Source organism: Lagenorhynchus albirostris, chromosome 20 (genome assembly GCF_949774975.1).
Source record: "Lagenorhynchus albirostris chromosome 20, mLagAlb1.1, whole genome shotgun sequence".
NCBI classification, from domain to species: Eukaryota; Metazoa; Chordata; class Mammalia; order Artiodactyla; family Delphinidae; genus Lagenorhynchus; species Lagenorhynchus albirostris.
In genome coordinates, this window is record NC_083114.1 from 40,286,353 (window position 1) to 40,305,779 (window position 19,427).

Genomic DNA, 19,427 nt, shown 5'->3' on the forward strand with positions numbered 1-19,427 from the left:
CTGCTAAGCCACCAAAGCAAGGAGGACGCCCCCCCACCCATGCTCACATGCAGAGGGGCCACCCCGCCCCACACACCCACAAGCCCAACAGAGCCGGTCTGGTTTCCTGGACTGGCCGTGCCACTGCCATCCCTTGCACGCTTCAGCACCCTGGACCACCTCTCCAGAAAGCCCCCTGCCCAGCCCCTCTCCCTCCGACCTTGACCTTGTACCGCCCCAGGCTGAGACAGGGAGCTGGCTATAACAGGTGTGGCTCCCCGGAAAGTCTATGGGGCCCTCCCAGGGACCAGCCACAGTCAATGGGGACCCAGGGGCTGATTCTCAGGAACTTTCCCAACCTGATGGGCTGTCCCACCCCTCAGCCCTCAAGCCTCCCGTCTCCCTCCTTTGAGCCTCAGGCCCGGATGGGGTGGGCAGAACAGGTTAGCAGGGGTCAAGCAGCCCCAAACCCTCAGCAGACTCTCCTTGTCCCCCCATCCCTCAGCCCACACTGCCCAAGCCAAAGACCAGACCAAACCACAGGAGGCATTGAACTTCAAGCAAAGCTTTAATTGCAGTCACTGGGGCAAACTAAGGAGGTCCCCTTGGTGAGGGGCTGTGGGAAGCAGATAAAGAAAGGCAACCGCTCTTGGGCGGTGGCCCAGACGGGCACTTGGGGCACGGCAGTAGTGTGCTGGGAGCTGCAGGCAATGGCTGCCCCTTGACCCTGGAGGCTGGGCTGTCGCAGGTAGACGGGGCCTCAGTGCGGGGAGCGATGGACCTGCTCGCAGGAGGGGACCACCTTGCCGTCCTGGACTTCCTCTATAATGGTACGCACCTGGCGGGTGGTCACCACGGCTACGGGCGGAGGAGGAGGGAGGCACAGGGAACCTCAGGCTGGAGGCCCTCCCCAAGCCTCCCACAAAGAAGGGTCCTCAGCCTCTCCCCACCCGCCCTGGGCAGGACGGGGCAGGCTCTTACCTTCCCGGGTGGGCTGAGAGACCAGGGACGAGGAGTACTGGGTGGCCAGGCTGCAGGGAAAGGGGGACCTGTCAGCCCAGTGGTGTTGGTTGGGAGCCCAGCCCCCAGGGAGGAGGAGCAGCTGGGGAGGCCCCGGCCGAGGGGAGACAGGTCCCAGCAAATCGGATAGAAATCACAGCAGGGAGTATACGGCAAAGAATGGCAACCACAGGGTCAAAGGGCACAGGCCCAGTGGGCAGAAGTGAGGAAAGGGGAAGGCCCAGAGGCACTTTGCGGCCAACCAGGGATTTACAAGGAGAAGCTGAGCAAGTGGTTTCTCCATATCCTGAAGGGCCCAACAAATAAACTTAATTAAAGCAGGAGAGACTGTGGCTAGACTATAGATAGACTTAGCCATCGTCATAGAGCAAAAAGCTGGAATGTGTGACTAAGCATGGAGACTTCAGAACATCCTCGGCCCCTTTACACTAGGGCCCCATCACCCACCCAACTCCAAACCAGATCGCCACCCATCCCAGACAATGGGATCACCAACCACGCAATCACTGGAACCAGAAAGCCAGGATCATCATTAACCACTTCATGTGCTAACGCAAACGTTCGTTGAGTCCCGCCTGCAAGCCACGCTCGCCCCCGCGTTCAGGCATCCAGTCCTGCTGTTTTTAGCTATAACACATCCTCTTGGCGCAACACCTCCCCTTCCCTGCCCTTCGCCCGCCTTATGGCAGGTCTTCTCTAGCCTGACGACCTTGCTCCAGCCTCCTGACTGGTCTCCCTGACCCCACCCTCGCCCCTAGGATGCATTTCTCCCTCTGCAGCCAGAGTGAATGTTCTAAGATGTCTTGATGACCATACTTCTCTCTGCGCAAAAGCCCCCGTGGCTCCCCACTGCCTACTCCATCAAGTGGGACCCCAGCCAGTGTTCTCAGCTTCACCTCCTGCGAACCTCCACACCTCCTCCTGCCTCGGCGGGTGCTGGCCCTCCCTGGGTGAAGCCACCCAGACCACCGAGCAGGTGCAGGGAGCCCTCCACTCACTGGGCGTCCTGGCCCTCCAGCAGGCGGCGGTAGGTGGCGATCTCCTGCTCCAGCCGCGTCTTCACGTCCAGCAGCATCTTGTACTCCTTGTTCTGCTGCTCCATCTCGCAGCGGAGCTCACTCAGCTGGGCCTCGATGCTGCTGCTAAGCCCCTGCAGCTGGGCCAGCTGGGCCCCGTAGCGCGCCTCGGTCTCTGCCAGGCTGCCCTCCAGCGACGCTTTCTGTGGGTCAAGGTGGAGGTGGCTGGGGAGACCGAGCCCCCAGAAGGGGGCCCCACGTGTGTGGGTTTGTGGGTGGGTTAGTAAGTGGGGCAGAGTGTGCAGTGGCAGGCGGGGCAGGCAGTCTCTGGTTCTCCGAGTGGGGGTCCAGGAGGCGGGGCCCACTCGGAGTGACGGGTACAGGACAAGGAGGGGACAGAGGCCCTACCACGCCGAGCTGGGACTGCAGCTCGATCTCCAGGTTCTGCACGGTGCGGCGTGGCTCCGTGATCTCTGCCCAGCTGCTCGGCAGGACCTCGGTGTTGGTGGCCACCTTGCGGTTCAGCTCCTCCATCTGGAAGGCAGGACGGGCCCTAGGGGCTTGCGGAGGCTTGCAGAGGTGGGGCAGGGGCCTGACCTCCTAGACCTGCCGCTCCCCAGCCTCTGCAGGGCCCCAAGCCCGCCTGCACATCCTGGAACTTGTAGCATTCACCTTGCTCTGGGGTCGTTTGTCTCCTTACTGGACTGCAGGTACCACTCTAGGGCAGGCCCTGGGTTTTACTCTTTTTGTGCCTGTCACTGTCCGGGCACTGCAGCTGCTCCGTGCATGCTTCCTGGGGGCACGAGAGTCTGCATCCAAACACACACCTACCTACGAATGCCCGGGCTGGGAGAACCCTAGTGGGATCAGGAGACCTGGATCTGCTCCCCAGGCCACGGTGAGGGGTTGTGTGAGCGTAAGGCCTCTCTGAGCCTCACGATGTCCCCCTGAACGTGAGGGGTTGGTCCCCTGGTTTCCAAAGGTGCTTCCAGCTGGGAATCCACAGCCTGTGGATCTGTAAGTTTTCCGACATGTGCTCAGCACACGGCGTGTGCACGCACACGTGTGCACACCTGCTCACGCAGGCCACCCACCTTGCTGAAGAGCCAGTCCTCGGCGTCCGTGCGGTTCTTCGTGATCTTCTCGTATTGGTCGCGCATCTCATTCAGGATGCGGCCCAGGTCCACAGCGGGGGCGGCGTCCATCTCCACGTTGATCTCACCACCCACCTGGCCTCGCAGGGCATTCACTTCCTGGGCAGACAGCTAAGCAGGAGCTCACTCAGGGCCATCCTGGGAAGAGTCCCTGGGGCTGCCTTCTCTGTCTGGGGGAGATGGGTGCAGAGGACAGACAGACACAGACAGGCCAACAGCTCCTCACCCTGAAGGTGGAGGTGGATGTCATCACGTCTCAAACATGCAGGGCTGTGGATATCAACAATCTCCCCCAACACACACTCGCGGGGTGGGCTTTGCCCAGTCCCGGTGTGTGCTGGGCCAGGAGAGATGGCAACTCCCAGTCATGGTGGGGGATGAGCCAGGACAACCTCACTCCAGCCCTGACTACCCACCTCACCCCCCGTCACCAACCACGCAGCACGGGCATGGGGAAAGCAGCACCCTGTCGGTATTGGGGGAGTCAGACCTCACTAGGAAAGGTGAATCTGCTGGGGGATGCAATCCCTATAGCCAGCCTCAAAGCCAAGTAGAGACATTTTCTGGACTCCTGCTACTCGGGCATTAGGCTCCCTCAGCTCAGGCCAGCCCAGAAGTCGGATGGGAAGGAAGCCACAAGGTTCACTAGTCCCCCTGCAGGGTCTTGGATCCCTATCCTTGGGTTGAGCCTTGGGGTCCCTGGGAGATGGGAGAAGTGGCAGAGTGCTGTAGTCAGGCTTGGGTGTGGATACGGCTCAGGCAGACCTGAGGGAAGCCCCACCCCTGTACAGCCTTGGACAAATTCCTTAACCTCTCTGAGCCTCGGTTTCTTCACTCGTAAAGAGAAGAACTTGCTCCTTTCTCCCAGTGAGGCTGTCGGTATCAGCTGAGATATTTGCTGTGAAACACTCATAATGGGCTGGGCAGGTGTTTGTGGTTGTTATGACTATCACTATTACAATTAACTATAATAATTAGGCTGTGTGTTCTTAGACTGATTCACTCATTAGATACTTAACTGCCACCACACGGTAGGCAGTGCCTCGAGGGACAGAGAAGTATCTCTGGGGGGAAAGGGCCCTCCAGACCTCAACCAGGGCCCAATGAGAGTCTCCCAGGGTCAGAGCCAGGAACCCACCAGAGATGGGAACTGGATGGAGAGCGTGGCCCCGGCCCAGGAAGATGTGGGGGCCCCGGCCTTGCTTGTTCTCAGGCAAGTTTCTCCTGCATTCCCGAGCTGGCCTCACCTCCTCATGGTTCTTCCGGAGGTAGGCCAGCTCCTGCTTGAGGTTCTCAATCTGCATCTCCAGGTCGGCTCTGGCCAGGGTCAGCTCGTCCAGCACCCTGCGGAGGCCGTTGATGTTGGCCTCCACGCTCATGCGCAGGTTCAGCTCCATCTCATACCTTAGCGGGGGAGCGGGGAAGGCAGGGAAGCCTGAGCCATGGAGTGCCATTAGGACACCCTCGTACACAGAGAGCCAGACCCCCACCAGCCCCCTGAGCTGTCCCCAAGGCCCAGACTCACTTGGTACGGAAGTCATCGGCTGCCAGGCGGGCATTACCAATCTGCAACACCAAGTTGGCATTGTAGATGGTGGCCACCAGGATCTGAGGGACACAGTGGGCTTGGTGAGCAAGCGCCCTGGGCAGCCACAGGAAGACCTTGCAACACCCTTCCTGCAGCCCTTTGGAGAGCGGGCCAGAGTGAGGGAGATGAGGGTCCCTGTGGTCTCCTCCTCTGAGCACCCTGCTGGGGGGCTCACAAGGGGTGGGGGCATGATACCCAGGCATAGGTAACCATAGTGCCAGGAAAGATACCCATATGCACCCCTCTCCCACCATGAGGGTCACTGCCCAAGCTGCCTGGACCTCACTCCATCTTTCCCCAATTAAATTCACCTCTAGGGCTTCCCTGGTGGCTCAGTGGTTAAGAATCCGCCTGCCAATGCAAGGGACACGGTTTCGAGCCCTGGTCCAGGAAGATCCCACATGCCGCGGAGCAGCTAAGCCCGTGCGCCACAACTACTGAGCCTGCACTCTAGAGCCTGCAAGACACAACTACTGAGCCCACGTGCCACAATTCCTGAAGCCCACGCGCCTAGAGCCCGTGCTTGGCAACAAGAGAAGCCACCGCAATGAGAAGCCCGCGCACCGCAGAAGAGCAGCCCCCGCCCGCCGCAACTAGAGAAAGCTGGCACGCAGCAACGAAGACCCGACACAGCCAAAAAATAAATAAATAATAAATTAATTAATTAAATTAAATTAAATTAATTCACCTGTAGGTTCAGTTGCCACCTCCTCCAGGAAGCCCTCTTTGATTCCCCGTCTGGATCTTTCTTCCCCATCATACCTCCCCTCGGCCCATCTCTCTTACACAGTACTTCTCCCAAGTGCAACATTTTTCTGTGACTTTTTTGTGTGTTTTTTTCTCTCCTTCACTGGACTCTGAGCTCCAGAGGAACAAGGCCCTGTCTCATGTCTGTCTCCTTCAATTTGGACTCCCCAGCCCTGAGTACAGTGCCTGGCCGAGAGTCAGCCCCCAGGAAACATTAGTTTAATTAAACGATTAATTAAATAATTGATAATATTATGGCTGGCCCCACGTCAAACCTAGGGCAAGGTTTTCTTTTCCCACAGGGTCATCTGGGAGGTTTAAAAGACAACAGGGAAGGGAGAGGCTCTGGAAGGAGCAGAGGGTTGGTTATTATTACTGCTGCTGTCGTTATTGTTGGGAGAAATACCTAAGAGAGGCTCTAGTCAAAGGCCATGGGGCTGGGGGGAGGGGGAGGCCCCTCCACACTGCCCAGAGGAAGCAGAGAGGAGGTCGCGGTGGAGGCGGCAGATGAGCTGAGCAGAATCTGGAGTTTTTTAAGGTTGAGGGCTGAAGTATAAAGCTGTAAGAGGGGGCAGCCCCAGTAAACTCATCCTGGGCCTCAGAGCCCGCTCGTGGCCCTAAGTTCTGAAAAGGCACCCTGAGTCAGGCTCCATTTCCAGACTGAACCCAAGAGCCAGTCTGACTGAACCCGCCCCAGGGCCTCACTAGGCCCATCGGCAACCTGCAGACTAGGCCCCCATCCGCCTCCCTGCTTAGGAGACTGATTGGGTCCAGCGAGGGGGCAGCGGTAAAAAACCGCCGAGGGGCAGTGACTCGGAGGCCTGGTGCGCAGTGCACTGGGGGATGGCGGTGAGGAGCTGGCCGACCCCGAAGCTCAGGAACACTGACTCGCCAGGGCTCCCCTGAGTTCCCTGCTGCCCAGATCAAGCCCAGTATATGATCTGGCACTCCCAGTAGCTCTGCTTCCAGTGGGCAATTGCAGGAGTTCCCTTCCTGGGGAACTGGGTCCCGGGCAGGAGCAGGCAAAGCCCCTCGCCGGGCAGCAGGCCTGGTTCTCCACCAGGAAACTGAGTGGGCTGACCCCGGGCCAGCCAGCCCCAAGTCCGGCTCTCCCGAGCCCAGCTTTTGCACCTCTTTGACCTCTCTCCTGCCTCTGGAGGCTGCACCCCTGTAGGTCCCTCCAGGGGCAAGGTTGCGCAGAAGACCCAGGTGCTGTGTTTACAGAATGCCAAGGTCACGTTCACAGAGATCATAGCGTGTGTGTGTGTGTGTGTGTGTGTGTGTGTGTGTGTGTGTGTGTGTGTGTGTGTGTGTGTGTGCCTCCTCCATCAGACTAAGTTAGAGAAATATCTCCCCTTGGAAGCTTCCAGTCTGAGTGGGAAGACACAGCTCCTTTCCTCAGGGACCACCCCCCAATCTGCATCTGCAAGCAGAGACAGCCTCTGCTCTTGGGGACCCCCAGAGTGACCATCATGGAAGGAGTGAGGAGGACCAACAATGAAAGTAGCTGTGAGAACATGTCAGACTCAGTGAAATCAGCCCAATGAACAGAGCATAGACTGAACCTCAAAGTGCAGAAGGGACCCCCAGATCCAAGGATAAAAGGCAAGTGCCGTGCATCCAGGAGGACTGCCTGGAGGAGGTGAGGCAGGCGGGGGGGGGCAAACTCAAAGGGGAATGGGATAGTGAGAAGGAGACATTGAGCCTCATCTCCCAGCAGCCACACCAAACTCGTTCCCACACCTATGCCTTTGTCCACACTGATCTCTATACCTGAATGCCATCTGCTGCCCTCAGTCAAGGTTCTGAAGCCTTGCCTGCCCACTCCTCTATCACTCACCCCAAACACCCTCCCCCAGAAAGGAGGAACTCCAAACAGCCTCCCAACGTGGGATGTCCTCCAGGCCTGGGACCAGTGACTGGTACAGGGCTGGGTTCCAGAGCAAGTGAGAGAGTGAGTGAATGAACGAATGGGTGAGGGATGGAGACCTAGGCTGGAGGAGAAATGTTGGCAAAGGTCCAAAGTTGGGATGGTGTGAGTTAGAAGCAGGTACTAAGGACAGAGGGCAGGGAGCGCCCACCGTGCTCCACAGGTCCTCGATGGTCTTGACGTAGTGGCTGTAGTCGAGGGCGGGCCCGGAGCCCTGCTTCTTGTACCAGTCGTGGATCTTCACCTCCAGGTAGGCATTAGACTCCTCCAGAGCGCACACCTTGCCCAGGTAGGAGGCCAGGCGGTCGCTGAGGTTCTGCATGGTCTCCTTCTCGCTGCCCCCCGTGCCCACAGAGAAGCGGGACGAGGACACAGACATGTTGCCAGAGCTGCTGGCTCCCAGGAGGCTGGCGGGCCGGCAGGCACCCCCAACACGGATGGAAGACATCGAGAGAAACCCCCACCACCGGGCACACACAGGCCCTTGACGGAGTCGGAAGTGGAAAGCCGGTGGATGCTGGTGGTGGGGGCGGCCATGGTGTCCACAAGTCATGCGCAGGGTCTGGTTTGCACAGAGGCCCCAGGTAGCCCTTTATAGCCCTTTATAGCCAGGCTAAAGGGCAGCTGGGCCCCTGGCTCTTTAAGTCAGAGCCAAAAGCCCAGTCTCTGTACCAGGCGCCCAGGGCTCAAGCTGGACGCACCGAGGGCATCCCAAGCCTGGCCTGAGCACAAGGGCTTCTTAGCAGCCCATTGTCTGTTAGAAACAAAGGTGGTACTGGAGCCGCAACCCCGGGGTAGGGGGATTCTCCACCCTCAGCCACAACTAGGTGGCTGAGCTCGTTCTTGGGGAGAGTCCGGAGAACCCAGCCCGGGAGCCAGAAAGGGCCTGGAACAAGGCTCCACAGGCCCAGAGCCTGGGGCTGGTCTGGCCCCCCATCCAGCATTCTTGGGTCCCAGGGAGAGGGTGGAGAGATGCGGGGGACACCCTCCCCTACCGCGTACAATGTGGCCCTGAGGGAGCCCCCCAGGTCTCTTGGGATTATTCCAAGTCTGTGGGAGGAGACGTAGCCCCTGGCCTGGGGGCTGCCCTATCTGAGGGGAATAGTCACAGCCACTGACCTGAGGGAGCTTTGGATCCAAACCTTTCAGGAAGTCAGTTCAAGAGCCTCAGTTGCCTCATTTGCAAAATGGGGGTAATTCCTGCCTCCCAGGGTCTTTGAGGGAATCTGGAGAGATGGTTGACATCAGTCAAGCTGGGGCTGAGGGGGAGAAGGAAGCAGAGGGTTAGGGTGACCACTCCTCCTCACACACACACACACACACACACACACACACACACACACACACCCGCAGTCCCTGAGGGAAGACACTCCCAAGGGGCCCTCAGAGGAGATGCTGAGCGCAGGAGAAGCAGGACCTGTGCAGCGGGTACCCCTCCACGGAGACGCGCCCTGGGGAAGTGTGGCCTCTGCGAGGACAAAGCACAATCCCACACCCTGTCGGCTGGCACCCGTCCATGCCCAGCCAGGAGATTACCAGCCTTAATTGCTTCCGTGCTAATGATTTATGTGCTGCCAGTACCCCAGCGTCTGCACCGGGCCTGTCTGAATGGGGAGCTTCCAGGGAACGGGAGGCCTTCGGGCCAGGCAGGGGCGGAGGGAGACTCGTGGGTGGCCTGGGCTCTCGGCCCACACACGGGGAAAGAAAGTGAGTGCCCTCACGCGCAAGGGTGTCTCCTTGCTTGGAGAGTGGGGGCTCCACGAGCTACTGTGAGAGAGGGGACAACCTGACTGACTTCGTCCTGCTCCCACCCCGCCTGTAAAGTCTGGGGGTTCTCAGGGTTCCTGGGGGCACGGAGGGGGGCTCAAGGTCAAGGCTAGGCAGCGAGGTCAGAACACCGGGGCTCTTCCATGAGGCCAGACACCAGGGAGGACTTCCTCCTACTCCGGACAGTCTTGGGGAAGGGAACCAAGAGAACCTGGGGTCACCTGAATGGGTCAGAGGCCAGCCTTGCACCACCCACTCACCTTCACGGGGAATGACCTTCCCCCTTCCCACTGGAGCCAGTCTCCCAGGAAGCCCCCTCCGCCAGAAGCTGACTGATCTCCTCCCTCCAGACAGGCCTCACTCAGTTCAGAGAAGTGAATGTGGAGCAGAGCCAGGGGCCTGGGGAGGGGGCCAGGCCACAGGGCACCACTCACCCTCTGCCTCTCTCAGAGCCTGCATCCCAGCCCGCAGCCCACCTCCAAAGCCCTCAGACCTTAGGCTTGAGGCCCAGTTTGAAGGGGCAGAGAGTTTACTAACCTTCCTTTCTCCCTCCAAAATCACCAAGGTCCCACCATCCCCCCGTCACTTCCATCTGCCACCCCCCGATGTCAGGCTGTGTGTCAAGGTCTGGGCCTCGGGAGCTCCACACCATTGATCCCCCAGACCCTTTGCCTCTGGCCTTTGGAGACTCTGCCACCTCTGAAGCCCCTGCAGCACCTCGGCCCAGAGAGGCCTCACCTGCTGCTGAAGGGCAGGCCTGGCTCAACCCCTCTCCCCAGGTGAAAGGACAGGGTCAGGGCCAGGAAGGCCTCCCTGGCCCTCTGGAAAGCATGGCCACCTTTGGCGGGCCTAAGAAGAGCCCGGACACTCCTCCCGCACCGCTCAGAACAGCCCTGGCCAGGTCCTGCCAACGACGCCACGCGGACACCGAGGCCCAGGGTGCCGCAGCGGCAGGGCAGCCGGGCGCTGGCAGCCGAGCCCGGCCTGACGCGGGGCCCCAGCAGCGCCCACTCCCCCTGCCAGGGGAGGAAGGCCTGGCGGGAGCCGGTCGGAGGGCTATGCCAAGGTCCTCTCGCCTGTGAATTCTCCTGCCCGGGCCTGTCCTCCACCCCCGGCAGCCAGAGGGGCAGCGCCAGGCCCACAGCCCTCACGGGTGTCAGCAGCTCGGCCCACAAGGAGGAGGAGAGGAAAAGGAGGCGATCCAGCCCCACAGCCTGCCGGGGGTCCAGCACGGGGGGCAGGGGACAGGAGGAGGAGGCCCCAGGGAGACGGCTGGGACAACTCCCAGCATCCCCCAGTGAGTGTCCCCAGCCAGCCCCAGCCTTGCCCAGCCCCACAGGCCCTGGATCTCCTCGCTAGAGGCTGCTGGACGGCCGGCGTGCTCTCGGGTTGACTAGGACAGACCCTGTCTCAGATTTGAGCAGGACTATAGGGTGTGGGGGGAGAGTCCCCAGGACCGTACCCACCCTACGAGGTTGATGGAAGGCGCAAGGTGCAGGGTGGCCTGGGGGCCCCCGTATACACTTGATGTTCGATAGATGCGTATCGATGTTGACAAAGGTCTCGCCACATCGGCCCAGTCGACCTTGGCTCCTACACAGGCCCCCCCCCCAGCATTAACTGTCACCTTCCTAGGACAGTGCCCACCCCCACCCAGAACCCAGAGCACGGCAGGTATGCAGCAGGTGCTCTGTAAGTGTTCACTGCGTCCTTAGGAGCAGGGAGCCTGGGCCATGACTGGGGCGGAGACAGGGGCCCAGGAAGGGAGTACATGGCTACCTCTACCCTCCCCCCAAGGGAAAGGGTCCCTATCAGGTGAGGTCAGGAAAGTGAGAGGCCCGGATGTGGGGGTGGGCTCCCAGCTGGGACCTTGGCTTTGCTGGTGAGGAGAGGACCCCAGACCCTTCAGGGGCCCCAGAGACTGGACCCCACCCCCAGACCCTGCCACTAGGGCCTGTCAGCTCCTTTCCTCACAGACACATAGTCCCTCTCACCTGCAGGCACCTTGCCCAGGATAGGTCACCAAGCTCACGGGTGCTCCTCCCTTTACCTCAGCCCTGAAGCCTCCTCACCCCTTGGCAAAGGCACCCTCACCCCGCCACACCTGCCCTCAGGTGGAACCCTCTTCCTCTATTCGGTTTCCTCAGCCTCTGTCCTGAGGCCCCAGTGCCGCCCCGCCCAGATCCACCCACTAATGATTTACGGCTGACTCCACAGAAGGCCCCACCCCCCGCCTCGGGGCGGGGCGGGGCTTGCGGGAGGCGTGGAGCGGTCCTGGCGGCCACCTCCCAGGAGGCACGATTCAGAGTCAGAGGCGGGACGTCCTGCAGTGCCCCCTGAACTCCTGGGGTCCCCAGCTGCTCCCTTCCCCACACAAGCACACGCGGCCACCTCCCAGTAGCTGGCTTCCAGGAAACATGTGCCTGGGGTGGACCCAAGACGGGATTCGGCCCCCGGGGAAAGCCCGCCCCCCTGGACAGAGCCACATCAGATGTCCAGGGCCCCGCCCCAGAAAGGGCCCCCATGGGACCCAGGACAGGAGGAGAGGGCAAGGGAGGGCCTAGAACCAGCAGGAACGTGTGAGGAGGAGGTCTGGGAAGGGGAGCCCAGGCCTTCCAGCGAGGGAGGGAACCCTTGCTTCTTCCCAAGGCTAGAAGACTCCAGCTTAACAGGACCAGCTGCTCCCCTCTGCCCCTCCCTCCCTTCCCCCTTCCTTGGCCTCAGGGAGTTATGGGGGAGGAAGAGAGGGCAGGTGGGCCCCCTTTCGGACCTGGGGCTCACCGCCTCTCCTTTGCCCTGCAGGCTGATGGGGCACTGAGGGCCTGGGGGAACCGAGTCAGAAACCCCATTCTCCCAGGCCCCTGGGCCCTGCCCTGCCTGCCCACTCTGCTGTTCGCCCTCCATGCCCTGCGCGGCTGGTTGCTCTCCATTAATTCACCCTCATTTGTCCCTGTTCTTCGATGCTCTTGAGCGATTTCCTCCAGGGGCATGTGTGGCCCGGGCTCCCGGAGAGAGAGGCTTTGTCTTTCCCCTCAGAGTGGAGGCTTCCTAGGATAGACGCTGTATCTCCCCACTCAGACTGGGAGCTCGCTGGGGGTGGAGGCCGTGTCTCCCCCGTGTGAGTCTAGGGATGCTCTGAGCATGGTCTGCCTCCTTCCTTCACCTGACAGCGCCGGCAGGAAGGGGCGCTCTTGGCTTTTTGACAGCCCAGCCCACCACAGGATGGGATCATCCGGTGCCCGGCCAACAGGGGAGCACGCCTGTGCAAAGGCCTGGGCTCCATGGAATACTCCGCCCCACCCCGGGCCCCCCACCTGCTCCCCCCCATCAAACCCGGCCTCATCCCTGAAGCTGCCCCAACCTGGCAGTTTCACAGCCCCCTTGTCCCTGCCTCTGCCTCAGAACCCGGGCCCTGGGCCTTGTTAACATTTCAGGTGTGATACACTTTCTCCAGCAAGGTTTTGTGGGGGAGGAACCACAGCCCCTGATCTTCACGACCCCCGTCGTGAAGCATGTTATCTGTGATCACGACTCCGCACCTCATGAAAAGAGCTCAGAAGGCCGAGTGCAAGAGCCTGGGTCAATGTGGACCCTGCCGTGGACAAGTCATAGCCCTTCTCTTAGCCGCATCTGCAAAATGAGGCTACCCGGCTTCCACGACAAACTCTTTGTGAGATAGCTTGTCACAGCAGCTGGCCCCAGTCCTTGTGCACACTAGAGATTGGGGGAAGGATCAATGACTCCAATGCTGGCTAGGGGAAGGCCCCCGGGGGTGAGATGGAACCCTTCCCTCCCCGTGCCAGGCAGACTCAGGTCCTTATCCCCTTATATGGCAAAAGGGACTTTGCAGGTGTGACTAAGTCGAGGGCTTTGCAACGGGGAGATTATTCTGGATTATCTGGTTGAGCCCAATATGACCACAAGGGTCCTTAAACGAGGGAGGCAACAGGGTCCGAGTCAGAGAAGGAGATGTGGCAACAGAAGCAGAGGTCAGAGGGATGCAGCCGTGAGCCAGGGAAGCGGACTCTAGAAACAGGAAAAGACAAGGAACGGTTCTCCCCTAGAGCCTCCAGAAGGGGCTCAGCCCTGCTGACACACTGACTCTAGCCTCCTAAGACGCATTTCAGACCTCGGACTTCCAGAACTGTAACGTAATAAGCGTGTGTTGCTTTAAGGCCCTAAAGTTGTCATTTGTTCCAAGAGCAATAGGAAATTGATACGCTCCCCCAGCCCATTCTAGCACCCGTGAGTGCTAGCCACTCTCACTTGTGTTAGAATTATTTGGATCTCCTTCCCTTCTAGAAAGACAATCCTTGACAGCCAAAAGATGGCTTTCTGTTTATCTCTGGACCCACTCTAAGGTCTAACTCGGTGCTTTGTGCACAGGAAGTGCCCGATCAATGTGGGCTGGATAAATGCAGGCAGTAAGAGCCCAGTGCTGGGCTTCGCTCAGCACCCATTCATCGCATTCATGGTGTGGCCGTCACGGGGCTGGGTGCCCGAGAACTCAGCACTGAGTCAGCGAGTCCTGCCCTCAATGAGTGCAGGCAGGTGAGCGAGAGACAGACAGATGCACAGTCCGTCCAAGCACCGTGTTACTGTGTGGTGATGAAAGTGTGTGTGTACAAGCACCTGGGAGGAGCGGGAAGGAGCGACTCATTCAGACCAGCCTGCTGAGGGCAGTTTCATAGGGAGGGACCAGAAAGCTGGGTTTCGAAGCCAGGGCAGGGCTTTGCCAGGCAGAGAAGACGAGGTGCGAATTCATCCAGGCAGAAGTGGGGACGTGCCCAGTGTGTTTGGGGGCCATCAGGAGACTTGCAGCTGGATCACAATTTCAGGGGGAGCAAGAGGAAAGCAGATCTCGAAGGAAACCCCTTTGTTCAGCTACTATTAATTGAGCACCTACTGTGTACTGGGCACTGCCCTAGCCTCTGGGGATATGGTGATGAACACAAAAGAAACCATTTTTGCTTTTATGGAGCAGATATTCTAGGGGGTAAGATGGACAGTAATCAATCCAGAGAATGAGACATTCTTCAGGGAAACATGAAAGGGAATGTGAGTGCTTCTGGGGCGGCGCAGGAAGGCCTCTTCTAAGTGACATTTAAGGGGAAAACTGAATTAAGGAAGGAGCGAGCAGATGCAGGGAAGGGCATTCCAGGCCAAAGTAGGAACTAGTGCAAAGGCCTTGGAGCTGAACCAAGACACTCCTTTTCAGGGAACTAGAAGAAGGACCAGTATGGCTGGGGTGGGGTGAGCAGAGGAGAAAGTGGGGCTACGTAAGCTCAGAAAGGGGCAGGGCAACGTTACAGAGTAGTGGTTCTAAGCCCTGATGCACAGAGCTGGGCCCGGGTGGTGCTAACGAGAGCCAAGGCTGAGAACCATGCTGCAGAGCCTGGGAGACCAGGGGAAGGCACGTACATCCACGTCAAGAAGTTTTTGTTTGTTGGACTGCAGACTTCCCAGAGCCCTTAACAAGCTAATGTGCATTGTGACTGTACGAGGAGAAGACAGAGCGCTAAGCGTTTCCCAAACTTAATCACCCACGGACCCACTTTCAGGGGGTTCATGTGGAGCTACGGTTCCTTGGAACCCATTTTGGGAATCTAATGGCCAATTCATAGTGCATATTAGTGGGAGAAATGGCTAGAATGAAAGTTGGAAAGAGAGACCTCCATGAAAAGTGTGCTGCAGAGTTCGGACTTTATTCTATAGCAATACAGTCATCCAAGCATTGCTGTACTGTTTTGTTTCTAGTTTGTCTGCTTAGAGATTTTAATTATACAAAGGGAGATGACTGATCTCTTCAATGTCTCAGTTTCCCAGTTAATAATATCTCTTGGAGAGCCACCTCACCCTCTTTTTTTTTTAAATTTATTTAATGTATTTAAATTATTTTTTATTTTTGGCTGCGTTGGGTCTTCGTTGCCGTGCGGGCATTCTCTAGTTGTGGTGAGCGGAGACTACTCTTCGTTGCGGTGCACGGGCTTCTCATTGCAGTGGCTTCTCTTGTTGCAGAGCACAGACTCTAGGCACGCGGGCTTCAGCAGTTGTGGCACATGGGCTCAGTAGTTGTGGCGCACGGGCTTAGTTGCTCCGCGGCATGTGGGATCTTCCCAGATCAGGGCTCAAACCTGTGTCCCCTGCATTGACAGGCGGATTCTTAACCACTGCGCCACCAGGGAAGTCCCTCACTCTCTCTAATTTAATCCATCGTGACCGTGAGCTGTAATTCACTCACTCCTGTCCCCCGCAAAACGGTGTCCAGCTTTTTTTGCTTTTTTTGCTTTTTACAAACAATGGTGTAATAAACTCCCTGAACATAAGCCTGGTGAACTTTTACAAATATATCCTTAGGGGAAATTTTAGCCGTGGGATTCCTGGGTGAAAGGGGAGATCCATTTTCTCTTTTGATAGCTCTTGCCAAATTTTCATTCAGAGTGAATTGAAATTATATCTTTGCTTTAAAATACTCTAATCTCCCCCACAAAAGATGGTGGAGGGGAGAGAAGAAACAAGAATGGCCCCATGTTGACGGACATAGAGAACAGACTGGTGATTGCCAAAAGGGAGGGGGTTGGGGGAGGGGTGGAGTGGGAGTGTGGGGTTAGCAGATGTCAGCTATTATATACAGCATGGATAAACACCAAGGTCCTACTGTAGAGCGCACGGAACTATGTTCAATATCCTGTGATGAACCATAATGGAAAAGAATATTTAAAAAGGAATATATATATGTATAACTGAATCACTTTGCTGCACAGCAGAAATTAACACAACATTGTAAATCAACTATACTTTGATGAAAAAAATATTGAGGGGCTTCCCTGGTGGCGCAGTGGTTGAGAATCTGCCTGCCAATGCAGGGGACACGGGTTCAAGCCCTGGTCTGGGAAGATCCCACATGCCGCGGAGCATCTGGGCCCGTGAGCCACAACTACTGAGCCTGAGCGTCTGGAGCCTGTGCTCCGCAACGGGAGAGGCCGCGACAGTGAGAGGCCCGCGCACCGCGATGAAGAGTGGCCCCCGCTCGCCGCAACTAGAGAAAGCCCTCGCACAGAAACGAAGATTCAACACAGCTAAAAATAAATTAATTAATTAATTTTTAAAAATATATATATATATATGTAGAAAAGAGAAAAAAAGGAATGTCAGCATGTTGACAATTATTGAAACTGAGTGATGGGCATATGGGAGTTTGTTCTGCCATTCTCTCTACTTTTGTGTATATTTGAAATTGCCACAGTTTTAAAAAAAGGTCACGGGCAGCCCCAGGGCCCTGTACCAGTCATGGATCTTCACCTCTAAGTTTTCCTGAAAAGTTCTACAAATTTTCGTTCCCACCCACTATGAATGAGAATAACTCCTCCCTCCACCACCCACACCCATCAGCACTGGTTCTCACCAAGCTTTGAAGTTTGTTGTTGTTTTCCAAGTTCTGTCTTTTTGATCGTTGAAAAAGGCCTCTCTATTGCTTCAGTTTCCATTTCTTTATTCATGAGTAAGACTGACTATCCTTCCCTAAATTTTTAGTCCCTTCTTGTTTGGTTGGTTTTTTTAATTTAATTTTTATTTTATATTGGAGTAGAGTTGATTTACAATGTTGTGTTCGTTTCAGGTGTACAGCAAAGTGATTCGGTTACACATAAACATATATCCATTCTTTTTCAGATTCTTCTCCCATATAGGTATTATAGAATATTGAGTAGAGTTCCCTGTGTTTACTACTTACAGTAGTAAGTCCTTGTTGATTATCTACTTTATATATAGAAGTGTGTATCTGTTAACCCCAAACTCTAGATTGTCCCTCCCCCCTACATTTCCCCTTTGGTAACCATAAGTGTGTTTTCAAACTCTGTTTCTGTTTTCTAAATAAGTTCATTTGTATCATTTTTTTTAATATGGAATGCTTCACGAATTTGGGTGTCATCCTTGCCCAGGGGCCATGCTAATCTTCTATTGTTCCAGTTGTAGTACGTGTGCTGCCAAAGCCAGCACCCTTCTTGTTTTTTATGAACCAGCTGTTCCTAGTCTACACCTTTTTTTTTTTTTTCTGTGGGATCTTGTCCCTCCTGACGTGTGTGAGCTTTTGGTCAACGTGAGAAGGAGGCCTTTCCCACATGGGTTGCAATGTCTTTTCCCAGCTGACCACTGGTCTTCCAACTTTGTTTACAGTGTTTTTGTTCCCCAAACAAAACGATTTCCCTTAGGTCACATTTGCTATTTTTTTCTTTTATGCCTCTGGGCATAAAAGAAGCGCTCACTTTGGTGGCGATGTGAAAGCCGGAAGGGGGCCAAGGGCCAGCCCCGGGGCTAAAGGGATGGTCTGGGAGAGAGATGATGAGGGCAAGGATGGGACACAGTGGCCGACAGGGAGATGGGCCTAAGCGGGGGAGGCGTCAGGATGACTGCATTTTCGGGGTTGAGCAGGTGGGCAGGTAATATGCCACTGACTGGGTCCGAGAAGCCAGAGAGAAAAGCAGGGTTCAGAGGAAGAAATCAATTCACTGACCTCAAAGCACGTACCACCCTGTGTGGTCACACCTATTTCCTGTCTCCTCCTCCACTCAGGCAGGGACCCTGCCTCCTTTCTGTCCCCAGGAACAGACATAGCAAATGGTGCTTGATAACTGCAGAAATGAATGAATATGTGAATGACGTGAGTTCGAGGTGCCTCTGCCTGGGTGGAGATGCCAGGGTGTGGAAGGAGGCACTCACAACTGAAGGGACTTTCTCCTCCATAATCCCCCACCACCACCACCAAGGGACTGATGGGGCTGCCACCTCGTCTGAGCCAGCTGGACTTGGCTGGGTCCACCAACCGGCCACGTGGAAGCCTGTCACGCTTTGTGGCAGAAGACAAAGGGCTGCATTCGGTCCTGAAAACTCTAGCGTCCACGGGCTTTGTTGTTATGGCAGCTGGGAAGCCTCCTGGGCGCCAGGCGAGGAAGTCCTCCACCTAGTGGCCAGCGAGGGAAGCGGGGAGACTCCCGAGGCAGAGCTCTGGGACTAGTTCCCTGGGGAACGTTCTAGAAAAGCTGGCTGGCCTCGAGGAAGGCTTCCAGGGCAGGTTAGGAGAGCCAGTCGCGTTTCTGGGTTGATTTCAAGGTCGCCACCTGGAGACAGGGGGGTGCAAACACTGACCGGACAGCATCTGACCAGGGAGCAGAGGAAAGGGAGAAGGAGGACACTGGTGGGGCTCCCACCTCACGTGGTCGTCTCTTCACACCCTTCTGCTCCGTAGTCCGCAAGGGGGAAGCCAGAATGCTTCCATCAGGACTGCAGGCCCGGGCGCTTTCCAAGAATGATCTAATCCTAGTTAAACCCCGGGCTCAAGACCTAGCCAACTGGAGCCTCAAATCTGTAGCGGGAGCGCCCTCTGCTGGCCGCCCTGGGTCGCGCGCCTCTGCCAAGCAGTCCCGGGAGGTGGCACCTGCGACTAGCGTAGGGACCACGGGACTCAAGACATCTTCCACCTGCGCTTCACACCGGCGCCTTCTCCAAGGGCCTGGCTCCTCCTCACCGTCTTCAGCTCCTCTCCCTGTAGTCCCGTGACCCCCGTAGCACCAGGGGCCCCGGCTGGGCCATTGCGTCCATTCCAGGCCAATGGACATGAAATTCCTTGTTGAAGCTGGCCTGTGCATTGCATTATGCCTCTCCTCCCCTCGTTCTCCATCTCCAAAAAACCTTTCCCTGCCTCTAGCACAAAGCCCTCCTCCCGCAACCCCGTGCTTAGACCTTTCTATTAAATGGCTCACCCCAAAGGTACTTCTTACCGAGACTCCCCCAGCCCTGAGTGGGAGGGTCCCCGAGGACCCCCTTCATGTGGACCACCCCCTTCCTGCCTCCAGCTCCCTGGGGCAGCAGCTGCTGTGGGCTGGCTCCTGCTGGAGCGCCCCACGCAGAGTACGGCACCTGCTCCCTTCACAATAGATGGATCACGTCTGCGTGCAAAGCTCTGTGAGTGCCTGGTGTGCTCATGTGTCTGGGCGTGCCTTGCGCGTGCGTGCACAGCGAGTACGTGCACCTCTGTGGGGTCTGCAGAGTGACCTGGGTGGGGCTGCTACCCCGGGCGGCGGCGGTGCGGAGAGGGAGGAAGCCAGCGTCCCGCGCCCCCAGGAGGCAGCACTGAGCCGCCCTGGCCTCGCCGGCAGCTTAACAGGCAGAAAGAGCCCTGTGTCTCACCCACGGGGCCTGGAGAGAAGTGCTTCAGATCTGCAAAGAGA

At 57.3% G+C, this 19,427-nt stretch overlaps 1 protein-coding gene and 1 non-coding gene across 2 annotated transcripts; both read right to left on the reverse strand.

The window, feature by feature from the left end:
• Positions 1–526: 526 nt before the first annotated feature.
• LOC132510862 (keratin, type I cytoskeletal 42-like) lies at positions 527–8,589 on the reverse strand. Its single transcript, XM_060133312.1, is given in 9 exon segments — positions 527–837; positions 961–1,010; positions 1,998–2,218; positions 2,424–2,549; positions 3,110–3,268; positions 4,417–4,573; positions 4,695–4,777; positions 7,586–7,897; positions 7,900–8,589. Coding segments are annotated over 9 exon segments (1,278 nt in total). The 5' UTR covers positions 7,972–8,589; the 3' UTR covers positions 527–739.
• An 8,507-nt stretch (positions 8,590–17,096) lies between these two features.
• Positions 17,097–17,199, reverse strand: LOC132512410 (U6 spliceosomal RNA). Its single transcript, XR_009538140.1, has one exon. It is a non-coding gene; the product is annotated as a U6 spliceosomal RNA (small nuclear RNA).
• Between the last annotated feature and the right edge of the window lie 2,228 nt (positions 17,200–19,427).